Raw genomic sequence first — 17,423 nt, 5'->3', positions numbered from 1 at the left:
TGGTTTGGTAGTGTGGGTACCTAGGTACGGAGGATTGGTACTAGGCACGGAACCACGAACAAAAGCGGCTGAATCTTCATAGAGCTTTCGTGAAGTTATAAACTATAGATACAAGCGCAGTATAAAATCGAAATATGTCCAGGGTTTAAAGATGAGGGACGGAGTGCTGCGGAGGCCTAGAATACAAATATGTCCGAGTATGGAAAGTTTTCCCAAAGGAAATGATATAGAGCTGAGAGTAAAAGAATTGGTAGGTGAAAGGAGGGTCAAGTGGTGGTGGGGGTGGGTGGGTAATATTTGCAAACATCCAGTGAAGAGGGAAGAGTATTGCAAACAAGAGACTGAAATACAGCGAAGGGGAGCAGAAGCATAAGCTGGGTAGGCAGGACCAGATCACGTGAATGGTGAAAAAAACTGCATCCTGAATGCTTCTTTCCCCACTTTTCCTTCAATACCCTTATTTTCTGATTAGGAACTGTTTTTTAATGGTGTGTATTGTTTTATTTTCTCTTACTAAAACTTAGGTTCCATTGGGGGCAGAGATTTTTTTTTGTTAATTCTTAGTGAGCAGTGCCCTAATGTACGTGTTTAATATTTTTTCGTGAATGAATCTTAGTCTTATTTTGATTGCATTGAGAACATGTGGTAAAGCCTTTACATATTTTTGTTGTAAGGAGGAGAAGACAGGGTATAAGAAAAGAAGTAGGGGAGATAAGCTGTTGGAATAATAGCCCAGGCAGGAGAGGGATGTATTCTGCCTAAGGTCACCTCAATGGAAACCTTTGTAACTTCCCTGTGTAAAGTAACTGTGTCCCAAATCTTTTTCCTTTATTAGTATTTATTTTGCTTCCTTTTTGTTACTTTAATTTGGATTTGAGCTTCACCAGGTTCAAAGCTATTTTCCCTTGACATCTACTATAGCAGGTGCTCAATAAATATTTGTTCAGTGAATTAATGAAGTTGGATATTAATGAAGATAGGAGGATGTGGATGAACTATGGAGATTTAGGATGGAAAGCTGACAGGATATGAGAATGAACTGGTGGCTGGGCTCTAGGGTATTTGGAATTACCAACTTATTGAATAATCTTTAAAGTTAAAAAAAAAGAAATGGGACGGGCTGGGGTTATGGCTCAGTGGTAAAGCATGTGTGAGGCATTGGGCTCGATTCTCAGCACCACTTATGAATAAATTCATTAAATAAAGGTCCATTGACAACTAAAAAATATTTTAAAAAAAGAAATGGAATATACTTAAGCACTCTGAATCTTCACATGTTATGGCTTACTTCTGTAGCAATCTGGGTCAGATTTTCTCTCCTGCTTGTCAGTTCCATGAGGACAAAGCTGGAATCTTTTGCATCTTTATATGGCATCTAAGTCCCACTCAAATGTGTTATAACCAATCCCTTCAAGTTTTTGTTTGTTGCCTTATGAGAAGGGAAACATGGTTTAAGGAGGGGCTATTAACCCTTTTACAGAAAATTGAGGCTCAAAGCAGTTGGTGAACCTGTGCAAAGTCCTCCACTGAGGATCCAACCACACTAGAATTCTAACAGACCAAACTTGGCGGTGTTAGGAAGGATGGAACTTCAAGTTCACCTCAGACCCATGACCTGTAGTTTGAAAAAAAAAAAAATACAACCAAACAAGGCATTTTAACAAGAGCAGGGACTGGCATTTGCGTTTTAGCCATTGCTTACATTTCTCTTAGCTGCCCAGCTTATACCAAGTGTGCTTCATCCATTCATTCATGTGTTTATTAAGTGCTAGTGTGCTTCTGAATGCTGCAGTGCAGTGGGAGGGAGATAACGTGTTGAAAAAGAGCTTTCAGGAGCAGACTGAATTGTAAACACTGGAATGATATGACCCATCTTGCAGGATTTTAGTAAAGACTAAAGGGATAATGCCTAATAGAGTGGTTAGTTACCCCCAGGACTGGCTAATAATTTAAAGGGACAAAAGGAAAATGCAGATCCCCTTGTTAAAAAATTATTAAGGAAAAAAAATTATCAAGAAGGCAGCAGTAGAATAGCAAACTAAGCACAGGACCCTTCTGAGCACGGGACCCACCCTTGACTACACAGGCTGCATGGCTATAAAGCGGACTGTGGCTAACAGTGCTTGACATGGCAAGTGCTCAATAAGTGTTAACTATTAGTAACCTAGGGTCCCTCTGAGTTCAAGATCTATTGGAAAAAGACAGAACACCCAAATAACTGCATCAGAAACAATGTGACAGATACTGAAGACAGTTGTGGGTGCCATTCCAGAATACACAATTAAAAAAAAGAACATTGGCAATCCAGAGTATGTGAGAGTAGTTATGATTTTGTAAAGTCATTGATGTCACTTTAGATACTGAAGTGGAATTTGGATGAAGACTATCAGTTTGCATTGTTAACCTTTTGATGATTATAATTATACTCTAAAAGCCATTTCTTCAGTGTAAAGAACAAAGCCTTTTGAGTCAGACATTTCTTATCTAACTAATAATAAGAACCATTCTGGACTTGAACATACCCTATTTCTGACACTATGCAAGATGCTTCCTGTGTATTATGTCATTAAATACCCCCAACAATCTTTGCAGGAAAGTACAATCATTAATCCTGTTTTTTACAGATAAGGAAAGCAAGAATCAGAGCGGTCAGGTGACTACCCTAAGGTTACCCTGGATAGCAGCAGAGGCACAAACTGAGCCTTATCTGGATCCAGAATCATAACCCCTAAATCAGATGCTCAGCCAGGGATCAGCTCGGTGATTTTGGTCAGGTTATTTTTCTTGCTCTAGCCTCTAGCTACTTCAGAGAGTGCTGAAGTTTGAATGAGTCTGAAGTTTATTCAGCCTAAGGGTAGACAAAATATGTCAAGGCTTTAGCAGACTTATTCTGGGATTTCCTCCCCCTCCCCCCATCTGATCTTTTAAGAGTTAAATTGTTGTGTCTTTATTGTAGAGAAATGTGTTAAAGACAGATCCATGGAGTGCCTGTAGTATTGAGATGGTAGTAAGTGGCACAAAAAAGAGATTGCTCAGGACTTCAGGTTCTCGCTCCTCTTATAAAAGCATCAAGTGTTTGTAAAAGCTTTTGCACCCATGTGGCAGAAATGGGCCACCATCCTATTGGTTTTCCTTGGTAGCTTTACTTTATAGCAGTGGCAGGCTTCCCATTAGGATAAAGGCATAGTTTTTAACCATAGTTCCAGGATCCTCAGTGTCATAAAATAGGAAAAGGACCTGACTGACAGCAAGTCCCATTCTCCAATGCCTGCAACATCCTGAACTCCGTACTCTTGTCACTGCAAACTTAAAATATGTTGGCTGATGAACTTTGCCCTCTGGCTACTCAAATATCTGATTTTAAAATGCTCAGATTTGAAAGGCTCCAGTAGCTTCACTGTGCCCAGCTCTAAAACAGTTGAGGAAAGATTGTAGAATTTGCATGCTCCTGATAGCTTTTGTGCATTTTGCATTTTGTTTTTGGTACCAGGGATTGAACTCAGGGACACTTGGCCACTGAGCCACATCCCCAACCCTATTTTGTATTTTATTTAGAGACAGGGAGGGTCTCACTGAGTTGCTTAGGGCCTCACTTTTGCTGAGGCTAGCTTTGAATTCAGCGATCCTCCTGCTTCAGCCTCCTAAGCTGCTGAGATTACAGGCGTGCACAATCATGCTCAGATAGCTTTTGTTCATTTTTGTGCAGGCAGAGATAATATAATAATTGATTTTTCAGCCCATTTTCCTTGTCCAGAGATGATCAGTAATGCCCAAGAAGAATGCAGTTGGTACAGGTGTGATCAGATGATCAAGTCTTTTCTCTTTACACTGTACCACTGATGTTCAGCATTGCCTTCGTTTGCTTTAAGGACTGGGAATGGGATGTTGAGATGAGATGGAATGGCTTATTCACATGTGCTTTCATTTCTTCTCCAGAAGGGAAGATAAAGATATCTAAAAAAAAAAAACTTTACAACTGTGCAGAATTCAGTCTCCCTCTACCACCATTTCCACCCTTTGTAAAGTCATAGGGAACCCCCTCTGTTTCCATATGCCTTTGACTACTTCCCTCCCAAGGTGCCCCCAAATCATTCAGACAACAAAGGCTGGTCTTTTGGGTGCCCCAGAAAATGGGAGCTACTTCCAGTTTTCTCCTGGTTTCTCTTTGTGAAAAAAGCATTTACGCCTCAGATGGACAAACTGGTATTTCTTTTGGAATGAAATCCTCATCTTCATTCTAGGTCTTCTTCATTTCCCATTCCTGAAGTATAGAAAGAAAGAAAAAGTCAGTTTGTTGTGAGTTCTAGTGTGACTGTAGGATAGAAAACATTTCACTGCACCTAATTATATATCTCCACTGTCCTGGTCCTACTTAGTCTCTTGTGATCCTGAATAAGACACTTCTCCATGCTTATCTTGTCCCCTCATCCATTCTCAAATAGTAACCAGAATGATTATTTAAAAATGTAATTCATAAAAAATCTTGCTCAAATATGTCCAATGGCTTTCCATTATGTCAAACAAAATCCAAGTCTTTACAAAGGACTGGTTAACTATAGCCCATTGGCCAAATCTCGCTTGTTGTCTGCTTTTGTATAACCCATCAGCTAAGAATGCTTTCACATTTCTAAATAGATGTTTGGAAAAAAAAATTTAAAAAAGAAGGGTTTCGTGATGGGTGAAAATTCTATGAAATTCAAACTTCAGTGTCTATAAATGAAGTTTTGAGACATAGCCATGGTCTTCATTTGCTTAACTATTGTCTGTCTATTCATTTGCTTAACCTTTGTGCTATAATGGCAGGGCTGAGTGGTTGTAAAACAGACCATAAGGTCCATAGGCTGGGTGCTAGCGCTGTGGCTCAGTGGTAGGGTACTTGCCTAGCATGTGTGAGGCACTGGGTTCCATCCTCAGCCACCACATATAAATAGATAAATAAAGGTTAAAAAAAAAAAAGTCCACAGAGGCTGAAGTTGAAGTACTTATTGCTTGGCCTTTTACAGGCCAGTTTCTGGTTCCTGTCTTAGCAATCTGGGTTCCAGTTAGTTCCTCTCCCATCTCATCTCCTAATGCGCACCCTTGGTTCCCTTCCTTGAAATCACTGGATCTGCTCAGTGTCTTCACCCATGTCAAGCTTCTTTTCCCTCATGAAGGACTTGGCAGTTGCTCTTTGTTCTTTCTGAATCACTCTTCCCTCAGATCCCTGCAGTTTGCTCCCTCATACTCCATTCATCTTCTCAAAAGTACCCCCCACCCCTGTCTTGTTTCCTTACTTATGAAATGAGACCTTTTCTGTCTTTAGGCTCAGAAGCCAGATGACTGAGCTTGTTAGAACTATGTGTTATCAAATAGTGAAAAAGTTCTGAATAAGATTGGAGGATTTTTTTTTTTTGACATTCAACAAAATACTTTTTTTTTTTGCCATTATACATGTACTCTTTTTTGCATTACAATTCTAATATACATATATACCACAATCTTTCATATTTCTGTTTGTATGTAACGTATGTTGGTACCAAATTCAAGTCTTCATACATGTATTTTGTATAATGATGACCATCACCTTCCACCATCCTTGCTAATTCCCTTCCCCCTCCCTCTAGACAGGGAAAAGGGGTGGGAGGGAAAGATTGGAGGATTATCTTTTTTGAGGAAACTATGTGTTATACTGTATGGGTGTATTAGTAATTCTCTGCCTTTCTCACTAGCCTTTCTCACTAGTTTTGTTTTTGGGTGAGGTTCCATATAAAGGGGAATACCAGATCTCTGATTTTGGTTAACTGAACTATTTGTATACCTTGGCTTTCTGTAGCACCCTTCCTTGGTTGGAGGTTACAATGGATGGGCTCCTCTTCCTCAGCTCAGAAACGCAGTTGACAGGGAGAGATTGATCTGGAACATTGTTTTGAGATTTACTTGCAGCTTCCTGTTGATGATAAAAAAAGAAGAGAAAAAGTTAAATAGGTGAGATCCAGTGCTGGCTACTGGCTGCTTGTACCCAGCCTGCCTTTAAAAGAATAAGGGGGGCTGGGGATGTGGCTCAAGCGGTAGCGCGCTCGCCTGGCATGCGTGCGGCCCAGGTTCGATCCTCAGCACCACATACAAAACAAAGATGTTGTGTCTGCCGATAACTAAAAAATAAATATTAAAATTCATTCTCTCTCTCTCTCTCTCTCTCTCTCTCTCTCCCCCCCCCTCTCTTAAAAAAAAAAAAGAATAAGGGAACTTTAAAATAGAAGGTAAACATGCCAGTATTGAACAAAGTGGGAGGAAGAAGACACTGAGGGCCTGAGGATAAAGGCAGTGATAGATAAAATTACTGGGCCCTCACTCTGCCCGAGGCATTGCATGGATTAGCTCTTACAGCTTTTCAACAAGCCTATGAAGTAGGCACTATGATTAGTCATCCCATTTTACAGATGAGAAAACTGGGAAGGTCAAGTTATTGTGCAATATCAAAGGCTGGTAAGTATCAGAGCTGGGATTGAAACTCCACAGCCCACCCTTTTTTGAAAGTGGAAGGGGTGTTGAGGATTGAACCCAGAGCTGCATGCATGCTAACTAAATGTTCTACCACAGAGCTATACAGCCTTACTTTTAGCCTCTCTGGTATTCCTTCTTATTTTCTACACTACTGTTACCCATTATATTTTCTAGATAATTGCTTAATACTATACTGGATGTAGTTATTTAAGTGTGATATCTTAACAGCCAAGCCTGTAAGGAATTTGGAGAAGACTTCTATATGTCTTCAGAGGGTATCAACAGGATGAAAAGCAGAGGGAAAAAGCATTCTGGACCAGGCACATCAGGGAATGCTGGTGGGAGGAAGCAGCCGTGATGAATGAATCAGATCTGGCTCCTCCACCAGCCCTCTGTGACTCTGGCCATCAGGTTTTTCGTCAATAAAATGAGGTTGGAAACGCCCCATGGAGAGGAAGTATAAGGGTGTAAGACAGCTCTAGCTTCAGATTCATGGGTGTGGTTTTCCCAGATATTGTGACCTGGAACAACAATAATACAGCCCCTAGTGACAGCTCATACTTATCAGACGAATTATTTCATCTCTTTGATGGTCTGAAAGCAGGCAAGGCATTTATTAATTCAACAAACATTATACTCCTACAATTATTCAGATGTTGTAAAGAGCTAGGAATGAAATGACAAACAAATCAAGCACAGTCCAATTTTTTTTTTTGTAATACTGGGGACCAAATTTAGGACCAAACATTCTACCACTAAGCTATATACCTTGCCCATAATTCTCAGTAAAAATACATATTAGGGGGAGGCAGACATTATACAAACAAGGACACAAATACATACACATACACACAAATTAAGGTTAAGTGCTATGAGGAAAAATAATAGATGGGACTATTGGTAATTTAGACCAATGGTTCCTAACTAGGGTGATTTTGCTCTCCCAGGGGATACCTAGCAATTTCTGGTGCCATTTTGGGTCATAATAACTTGGGGTTGGCTACCAATGGTAGTCAATGGGTGTAGGCTAGGAATGCAGCTAAACATCCTAGAATATACACAATAGTCTCCTATAAAAAGGATCACTGGATCCAATATCTATACAGCTGAAGTTGAAAACCTTGAGAGAGTAGGTCCGGGAGTTCTCCCTGAGAAGGTCCTGCTGGAGGTGAGAGTATTGCCCTTGCTGAGCTGTCAGGAGTGTTAGAGATGATGGATGTCAACCTTGAGGACAGGACCTTATGCTGGAGATGCCAGGAGAGGGCATGTACCATGGTGGTAGAGCAGAGTTCTGCCATCAGACTTCCTGGATTTGGAACCCTGTGAGTAACCTTGAGCAAGTCCTTCAAGACCTGTGACTCTTAGTTTCCTTGTCTGTCAAATGAGGTTAATACAAGTAATGCTACTTCTTAGGACTGCTGCGAAGATTGAGTAATTCAGGTGAAGATCATACACTGATGGCAGTGGATCAATATGTTTGTGAGTCAACATATGGTAGCTATTATTATCACCAGCAACCCCAAGGCCATTTCTAAGATCAACCTGAGGACAAAAGTCCAACTGTGGGGCTGCTGTGGAGAGAACAGGCCAAAGAACCAGAACTTGCTTACAGGAGTTCCCTTCTTGGCTGTGTCGAAAGTGGCATGTGCCCTCACCTCTCTGGGCTTCAGTTTTCTCATATGGAAATGAGCGTAACTCCTATCTCCCAACAACAATCATAATGGAGACATCTGCAGCATGTGAGGGGATAGACGAGCAGCTTCCTCCCCTGCATAGATGGCAGTAGACTCACCCCACTCTTGTTTTTGCTGCTCATGGAGAGCCCCAGGGCTGGACCTCCTGCCAGGGACTGCTGCAAGCGCTCTTTCACAGCCACGAGCCTCAGTTCTAGGTCGATCCTGTGTTCCTCCTTTGCCCGACACTCAGCTTCCAGGGTGGCCACAGCTTCCTCCAGAGCCTTTAACTTTGCTCCTGAGTCCAGAGACACTGATGAGACACAGCCCAGCCTGACCAAAGCTCAAAGATTTTTTTGTCAGGGCCTCTGGCCCTTGTCTGTCCCTCCCAGAGGACCTTTTCAGAACCTTAACGACAAGGACTTTGGGCCTGGGCTTCTAGTTCTGTGTTGAGTGTGTGTGGTCTTTACCTGCCTAGGACCCATCTTCTGGAATTAGCATTCCCCCTCTCATTTTCTGTAGTTTAAGTAGGGCCTACCCTACTTCTAGTTCAAAAGTTTTGGCATATAACTTAGGCCTAACTCATAATCACCTCTCACCTTCTGGTCACAGTGAGTGGCTTAAAAATCAGAGTTGGTTCAATCAGAGTGAATCCTGAGGTTTTGTAGTGCTTATGGGGGAGAAGCTCCACTGGGATGGCTAAGAGGGTTGGGTTAGGGTTGGAGCTTTGCAGTGGTTGTGCCACCACAAGAGGAAAAGAATGAAACCAAAATGGAGGAAAGCACAAATATAAGTTAGATAAGCTTCCTGGAGACATCATTTAAGCCCCTAGACCTCACTGCACATGATCTCTCAATTTTAAAGTTATGTTTTTCTTCTTTTCATTTCTATGTAAGTCTAACCAGGCTCACAGGAAATCTATGAGTAAGCTCCAGGAGCTCCTGAAATTATTCCCAATATTTTGAATTGTGATTTTTGTTTTTTAAGGAAAGTCTGCAGGTTTATCAGATTCTCGTAGGGCTATATGGTCTTGAACATGTTCTATAAGGATAGGACTTCTGTTTCTTCCAGAATGTGGAGAAACCTCAGGCTGAAAGCATGGTGAACTGTATTTAAAGGAAACGCAGCAGAAGGGGTGTGGAGGAACCCAGAGTAGGCAGGGATTTCAGAAGAGGAGCCTGGGAAAGTATCACTGTTCCTCATTCCCACCTGGGACCAATGTCTCACACATCATCTGTGAATGAATGAATGCAAGATTCAAGATGATCTCTCAGGAAATGAGATTACCAGGTACTAAGGTCACTTCTGTTTTTCATGCTTCTGAAGTCAGGCTTTTTCAACCTCTCATATATTTATGTAACCCCCTAAGGAAATAAGTGTACACATTATTGTGATGCTTTTCCATTTTCTTCTCCCAAAGTGGTTATTAAACTGAAGGCACTGTTTTTAGTTAGGGGGAATTTTGATGTAATAATGAAGAGGAGGAGGCAGGGGAGAAGAAGCACACCCTCCTGTGTGGGCAACTAAATAACTTGTGCAAGAAACTTCCCCTTGTTGTGACAGGGAAGGTGCCAAGGCTGAGCCACCCACAGAGGCTCAGGACCACAACCACACAGGTACCTGGGCTGTTCCGAATGGCTTCCCGCAGCTCCCTCTTCTCCTGCCGAAGTGCCATCAGCTCTGTCCGAATTGTCTCTTTCTCTTTCTCCAGCTTCTCTTTTTCTACCAGGTATCTCCGGGCATCCTCCTCAGCTCGGTTCTTGCCATACTTGTATTGATTGGCACCTGAAGAGATTTGGGGAAGAAAAAGGCCCTCAGTTCTGACCTCTAGTGAGGTGGGTGGATAGGGTTAACTTTTCTCTCAGCCTTATCTTCTCCATCTATCAAATGGGAATATTTAGATCTATTCTCTTTCATATAGAGAGCAAAAGGGAGGCCCCACAGCACAGGGACTAGAAGCAAGGGCTTTGCAACTCAGAGAAGGGGTTTGCATTTGCATTCTTTCTTTCCCTTAGTGGTTGTGTCTTCAGGCAGAAGTGAATGGTGGTGCTTTTGTGCCTTTTTGCTGAGGCCTCAATTACCTTATATGTAAATAAGGATACTGATAACATTTAACTCATGGGGTGTGGAAAGATTTAAAGGAGGTATTTAAGGAAAAGTATTTAGCATAGTATCTGGCACATGGAGAGTGCTTAGTAATTGTTAGATAATAATGATAGTCATATATAACAACAAATTTTATGAGGTATAACACACTTTGATTTTTAAAAGGGCATGCTTTATGTGAGGCAACTCTTTTATATATATAAATGATAGGGAGATAGCTACACATAATTCAGATTCATAGAGAATCCAGACTTTGGCTAAAGGCAGGCATTTCCCATTGTATTCCCGGGAGAAGGGTGGGGAAAGGGAGAGACTTAGTATTCTACTGTAGGTTGAACATGATGGACAGTAACAACCAATAATCATGGCAATAATTAATTAAGCATTTACTATGTGCTAGATACTTATATGCTAAGTGAAAACTTGCATTTTCACATTTAATCCTTATAAGATGTATTCTTTTATTATTAGTTCTATTTATTTATTTAGATATATTTATTATTATTAGCTCTTTTATTGTTTAGGTAACTGAGACACAGAGACATTAGTTTTCACTGCTAATGGTGACAGCTCAGTTGAACCTATGTCTGTCTAAACATGCCATTTTTTTTTTTCAAATGGGTATCAGGGAATGAACTCAGGGGTACTCAACCACTGAGCCACATCCCCAGCCCTGTTTTGTATTTTATTTAGTGACAGGGTCTCACTGAGTTGTTTAGTGCCTTGCTATTGCTGAGGCTAGCTTTGAACTTGCAATTCTCCTGTCTCAGCTTCCTGAGTCACTGGGATTTCAGGTGTGTGCCACCACACCCAGCTCATGCCATATGTTGATGCTTGAACTGGGCCAAGGCCAAAGTCCAATCTCTCTGGGGAAATTATAGCCTTTTGGAAGCTGGTGGGGCGTGGAATGATTCCTATGTTTTGCTAATAATTGGGGTGTCTTGTCTGTCTAGCTTTTCTAGGATTACAGTAGTCACCTAACAACCCATGCAAGAATCAGGTCTTGCCATAACTACCATACAGTTAAAATCTGGATCATAAATACAACATGGAGGTAAGAAATCCATACCTTCTCTACTTTTCCAGATACACAGAGGCATGCCAGGAGAATTCACTCTTAGACTTTTGAATTTGTAGTTTTTTTTTTTTGGTACTGGGGATTGAACCAGTGGCATTACCACTGAGCTACCTCCCCAGCCCTTTTTACTTTTTGAGACAGGGTTGATCTCACTAAGTTGCTGAGGATGGCTTTGAACTTGAAATTCTCCTGTATCACCTTCCCGAGTTGCTGGGATTATAGGCATGGGCCACTGTGCCTGGCCTGAATTTTGCAGTCTTATAAAATAAATAAATAAAAGGAGGAGGGTATATTAACAAAGAGTTATCAACATTTTATCATTTCATTGTATCAGATGAAGACCTTTTTTGTGCTATTACTGTTATACATGTTCCATCTATATATGTTCAAAACCCAACAATGAAGAGTTACAATTTTTATTTTATATAATTTTAAGTCTACTAAAGAAGTTGAGAAATGAAAGAAAAGCAAGGATATATTTGCAGAGCTTGTTCTCTTAACCTTCTTATTTACCACTTGGCATCATTTTCTTACCCCCACTCACCTCCTTTATATCATTATTGTCAGTTTTTTACATTTCTTTATATACTATAGGCCCACAAAATGCAAATAAATATGGTTGTATACAATTGCTTTTCCAACTCAGTAAGAGAATAAATGAGACAAAATATGCATTTGTATTTTTATAATTACTTAATTACCTTTACCAGTGCTGTTTTTGTTGAATTAAAATTGCTGTCTGGGTTACATATTTTCAAACTGAACAATTTCCCTTTGCATATCTTGTAAGGTAGATCTACTAGCAACAAACTCTCAGTTTTTACTTATCTGGAAATGTCCTTGTTTTATCTCAATTTTTTGAAAGATATCTTTGCTGGATATAGGATGTGAATTGACAGCTCCCCCAAACATTGACAGTGTTTTGAGTATGTCATCCCACTACTTTCTGGCCTCCTCTATTACTGATAAGAAGTTGGCTGTTAATCTTATGTTTGTTTTTTTTTTAAACTTATATGTGCATTTTTGTGTGTGACGAGATAATTTTCTCTTCTGCTTTCATGATTTTCTCATCTTTAGTGTCAGTGTTTTAATGATGAGTTCTTTGTGAATCCTCTTGCCTTTATCTTACTTAGAGTTTGCTGAGCTTTTTGGATATGTAGATTGTTTTTCAATAAATTTTGCAAGTTTTTGGCCATTCTTTATTTGATTTTTTTTCTTTTCCTCTTTTTTCTCCTTTTGGTATTACCTTTATACATATATTAGTGCACTTAAAGGTATTCCACATTTCTCTGAGACTCTGTTCACTTTTCTTCCTTCTTTTTACTTTCTACTCTTCAGCTTACACAGCCTTTTTATCTGTTTTCAAATTCACTGATTCTTTCTTCTGCCAGTTCAAATCTACTGTTAAGTCCCTCTAGTGAGTTTTTCATTTCAGTTATTGTACTTAGCAGTTCCTTAATTTCCATTTGGTTCTTCTTTTTATAATTTCTATTTTATTACTGATGGTCTCAATTTGATAACACATTATTACCCTCCCTCATTCTATCCCTCCCTCCCTCCCTCTCTTCATGGATTGAACCCAGAGGCAGAGATATATCCCCAGTCTTTTAAAATTTGAGATAGGGTCTTGCTAAATTGCTGAGGCTAGACTCAAAACTTGCAATCCTCCTGCCTCAGCCTCCTGAATCACTAGAATTATAGGCATGTGCTACCAGGTTCAGTTTACCTTTATTTCTTTGAATGTATTTATAATGGCTATTTTGAAATTTTTGTTAAATTCTACATCTACATCCTTTCATAGACACTTTTTGTTGCTTGCTTTGCCCGCTTTGAATGGCTCATGCTTTCATGATTCTTTACATGTCTCATAATTTTTTGTTGAAAACTGGTCACTTTACTATATTATAGCATCTTTAGATATTTATTGATTTTGCCTTCCTCTCAAGGATTGCTATTTGCTTAATATTTTAGTGACTTGGCTGGATATTTTAGTGAAGTCAGTTTTCTCTAGCAACGTGAAACCTCTAATATTGCTCCTCAGAGGACATAGTACTTTGCATGGGTATAATCACCCTGGATGGCAATGGTTTTAGTAGGGTTCTCTCTGACTCTCTCCTAGATCTCTCTCTTAAGCTGTCTGCTGCTGTTAACCTAACACCCAGCCATTAGGTTCTACTAATTGTTAACTAATTATTGTTTTTGAAAATGCTCTGGGGCATAAATTGCTCCATGGTCTGATCCAGTTAAATTCAGTCCCTTTACAGGATAGATTTTGGGGCCATCCTTTGAGATTAGTTCCTAATGCTGTTCTTCGCTGTCTTTGTGGTTCTCTCTGATCAGCTAGTGGCCTGTGGTTTAGTTTATTACTCCTGTGGAGCTCCTAGCCTCTTCTTGTTTACCACCAATCTCCATTGTGTTTGAGAGTACCTTTTACTTTGAACTTTGCTACACTGTGTTGCACCCAAAGTCAGTTTGTTTGTTTGTTTAGTTTTATACAGATACAATATCTTTATTTTGTTTATTTGTTTTTATGTGGTGTTGAGGATCAAACCCAAGCACTCTGCCACTGAGCAACCCAGCACCAAAGTCAGTTCTTTTGAGAGAGAACGTTGGAGTTCTCTGTTCTTATGGCCCACCTTTTCCCCTGGCCAGAATCCCTGAGTCACTGCTCTAGATGTGGGGGTAGAAACATTGGCCAGTGTCATCTGAATGTTTTTCTTCTCTAAAAGTTATGTTGAAACTTAATTGCTATTGTAATAGTATTAAAAAGTGGCACTTACCCCCGCAAAGTGCGACCTTTAAAAAGTGATTAGCTTATGAGGGCTCCACCCTCATGGGTGGCAAATTCCCCTGTGTGGTTGTGCACACCTGTAATCCCAGTGGCTAGGGAGGCTGAGGCGGAAGGATTGCAAGTTCAAAGCAGGCCTCAGCAATTTAGTGAGGCCCTGTAAGCTACAAAACAAAAAACAAACAAACAAACAAAAAACAGAGCCGAGGATGTGGCTCAGTGGTTAAGCATGTCTGGATTCAATCCCCAGTACCTTCTGTCATGTGATGATGCAGCAAGAAGGCTCCTGCCAGATGCTGGTACCTTGATCTTGGACTTTGCAGTCTCTAGAAGCATGAGGCAATAATTCTCTTTTTGTTATAAATTACCAATTTCAGGTATTCTGCTATAGCAGCACAGAATGAACTAAGACAGCTTGCTTGTCTTGGAGTGGCATTCCTGCCTTATGAGCAGGGTGCAGGACTGGGGCAGTAACTTTTGGTTTTCTCTGCTTGCCTCCTTCAGCCTGGAACCTCTCTGTCTGGTTGAACTGGAAGGAGGGCATTCAGGCTCCAAGTACTTGTGAGCTGGCCCACCTTGGGTAAAGCCTGTACCCCCAAAGAGTTGGGTGGAGAAGGGAGCTCCCTGTCTTTCTGCTGCATTCACTTGGAATTTAGCCTCTGCAACATGGAGCTGGGCAGGATGAGAAATGCTGGTAGCTTGTCCTTGGGGAGACACTGTAGCCCTTAAAGGAGCTAGGGGAACAGTGAGCCATGTTTTCTCATCCACACTTGCATGGAGCAGACACTTTATTTTTTCATACTGAACAGGGGGTGGGGGTAGAAGAGGGTAAAGATGTGGGTTGTGGCTTAAATGCCGCTCACTCTCACTGTTCTTACTGAGATTTAGCACATTTTCTAGAATATGTATTTATTCATTTCTTATATGCCCTTAACAATTTCTAGAGATTTTAAATGATTGTTTTAATAATTTTCTTCAGTTACAGTTGTTTTTTCTCATGTCACTATTTTTCTCAGTAATAAACTTGGCCTCCACAATTTTTACTTTTTGATATTCATGCCCTTTTGTGGTCCTTTCCCACAAAAAACAAGGCTGAGCTGTATAATATTAGGATATTGCAGAAATGACAAGACTATGACTTCTAAATGTAGATCATAAAAGACATGTATTATCTGCTTGCTGCTCCCTCTTAGGTTGTGTGCTCTGGGGGAAGCCAGTTGTCACATCATGAGGAATTGCAACCCTATGAAGTGGTGCCCATTGCAAAGAACTGAAGCCTCCTTCCAACACCAGCACAAACTTGCCTGGCATGCGAGTGAGCCATTTTAGAAACAGATCCTCCAGTCTGGCAAGCCTTCAGATGACTTCAGGTGATGGGACAATGTCTTGACTGCAGCCTCATGAGAGGCTCTCAGCCAAAACTACATAACTCATTTACTCAGGATTCCCAAACAGCAGAAACTGAACCACTAAATTTTGGGTATTTTGTTATATTGTGATAGAAAATTAATACATGATATTGTGCAAGTCTCTTTTGCTGTAGACTGATTATGAACCTCCCAAATTCCTATTTGAGGTGGGTCTTTTGTAGGTGGGTAGGTCACGAGAGTGGAGCCTTCATAAATGGTATTAATGCCTTTACAAGAGACCCCAGAAAGTAAAAAAAAATGGCTATCTATGAAGCAGAAAATGGGTCCTCACAGACAGAAATCTGCTGGCGCTTTGGACTTCCCAGCCTCCAAACTATGAGAAATAAATTTCTATTATTTATAAGTCATTCTGCTTATAGTATTTTGTTATAGCAGCCTAAGTGGGCCAAGACACCTTTTATTTATGTTCTTCAAACAATGTTGTTGGACTACATTAGTGGTTACATTAGTGGTTTCCCACCACTCTTCAAGGAACATGTGACTTCATAGTGATGGCCAACACTGATAGCTAGGGGAATGAGTGGGCTTCAACAAGAGTAGCTCCGTTTTTACATCTCTTTCATAAATTGGTCTTTCTGCTTATTTCAGTTTTTCATTTTAAAAAGGGCTTTTCATAAGGCCCTGTATTTCCAGTGCCTATGAATAGCATATAAAGAATGTTACCCAACATTTCTTTAGTTGTTTAGAGAAGGAGCTCAAAACATGCTGCCCCCCCTACTTTTCTTTCTTTTTTCCTTAATGCTGAGAATGGAACCCAGGGCCTCAGGCTTGCAAGGCAGGTGTTGTAGCAATAGCTACATCCCTAGCCCAAGGAGGGAATTCAGACCTAGAGATGGGAAAGGACTTTACCAAACTTGTCTTCCAAAGAAGACAGATCATCTCACTCCCAGGAGGGAAGAACTACCCAAATGAAATGGAGCTATAGTAAAGTTTTTTTTTTTTTTTTTAATCTTAAAAAAGCAAAGAATAGAACTTCATTTTTTTTCAGGTGCAAAGGAAGAAAAGTAAGGAAGGAAGAAAAAAACTCTTGGAACAGGCTTTCCTACAGGAAGCTGGCTTCTCATAGTATAGCAATAGTTCACATGGGTGCAGAGGTTAGTGTTAGAAATCAGACAGAACTTAAAAGAGGCATCTGATGTACTTAGTTATCATTGTGCAGTGTGGCAATTGAGTAATTCACCAAGACCCACAGCATGCTAGGTGGAGCTCTGCCTGGGACAGAGGTGAGCCATGGCTCTCACGGCAGCCCCCTCCAGGTTGTGTGGAGGGATTTAGTTCTCCACTTATAATCACAGATCAGAAATCATAAATTATTAGCTTCGGAAACAGATACAGCTTGAAGATGACTTCTCTCATTGTCCCTCTCTCTCTCTATATATATGCATATGCATATATAAAACAATCAGTGTTAAAATTTATAAAAATTAATTACTAACATTATTAAAATTTCATATAAAGTCCAGATTTCTGGCATTTTGAATAATCAGTAAATCTGGCAACAGGGGCTGGCACTGGACCACTGAAGTGAGCTAGCGGTCACCTATAGAGTTGGGCCTGAGTGCTCCAGTTCCCTTAGCCCTACCTCCAGTCAATTTCCCTCTGAGGCTATCTGCCAGCTTCCTTTTTTTCAGTGTGCATGTGTTGTTACCTTTTTTTTCAGTGCTAGAGAAGAACTCAGAGCCTTGTGCATGCTAGGCAGGTGCTGTACCATTGAACAACACCCCAATCCCTATTACTTTTTGTAGGGCATTTTCTTATGACTGACTTTACTCATTTATTGACCTGCCTGAACCTGAGGAATCTGATTTTGAGAACTGTGCTGTAGGCTGCTTCCCTTTCCTGTCCCTGCTTAGCAGGGAAGGCCC

At 40.5% G+C, this 17,423-nt stretch overlaps 1 protein-coding gene and 1 long non-coding RNA gene across 5 annotated transcripts in view; one reads left to right on the top strand and one right to left on the bottom strand.

Moving 5' to 3' along the window:
• Positions 1-130: 130 nt before the first annotated feature.
• Positions 131-15,785, top strand: LOC125619121. 2 transcript variants are annotated; one of them, XR_007350623.1, is made up of 3 exons: positions 131-250; positions 11,216-11,316; positions 15,322-15,785. It is a non-coding gene; the product is annotated as an uncharacterized LOC125619121 (long non-coding RNA). The 2 variants fall into 2 exon arrangements; XR_007350624.1 differs by lacking the exon at positions 131-250 and adding an exon at positions 9,867-9,991.
• The window catches only part of Afap1l1 (actin filament associated protein 1 like 1), a 58,833-nt gene continuing 45,520 nt past the window's right edge, over positions 4,111-17,423 (bottom strand). For all 3 annotated transcript variants that reach the window (XM_015485996.2, XM_048811778.1, XM_048811779.1), the window contains exons 16-19: positions 9,777-9,941; positions 8,276-8,454; positions 5,798-5,926; positions 4,111-4,261 (exon numbers count right to left, since the gene is read on the bottom strand). In XM_015485996.2, the coding sequence (XP_015341482.1) occupies positions 4,238-4,261; positions 5,798-5,926; positions 8,276-8,454; positions 9,777-9,941 (497 nt within the window). In that variant the 3' untranslated portion in view covers positions 4,111-4,237. The remainder of the gene's footprint in view (positions 4,262-5,797; positions 5,927-8,275; positions 8,455-9,776; positions 9,942-17,423) is intronic.

The sequence above is a fragment of the Marmota marmota genome, unplaced genomic scaffold (genome assembly GCF_001458135.2).
Source record: "Marmota marmota marmota unplaced genomic scaffold, marMar, whole genome shotgun sequence".
NCBI classification, from domain to species: domain Eukaryota; kingdom Metazoa; phylum Chordata; class Mammalia; order Rodentia; family Sciuridae; genus Marmota; species Marmota marmota.
The sequence above is the reverse complement of the archived record's forward strand: the minus strand, read 5'-3'. Positions and strand labels throughout refer to the sequence as shown.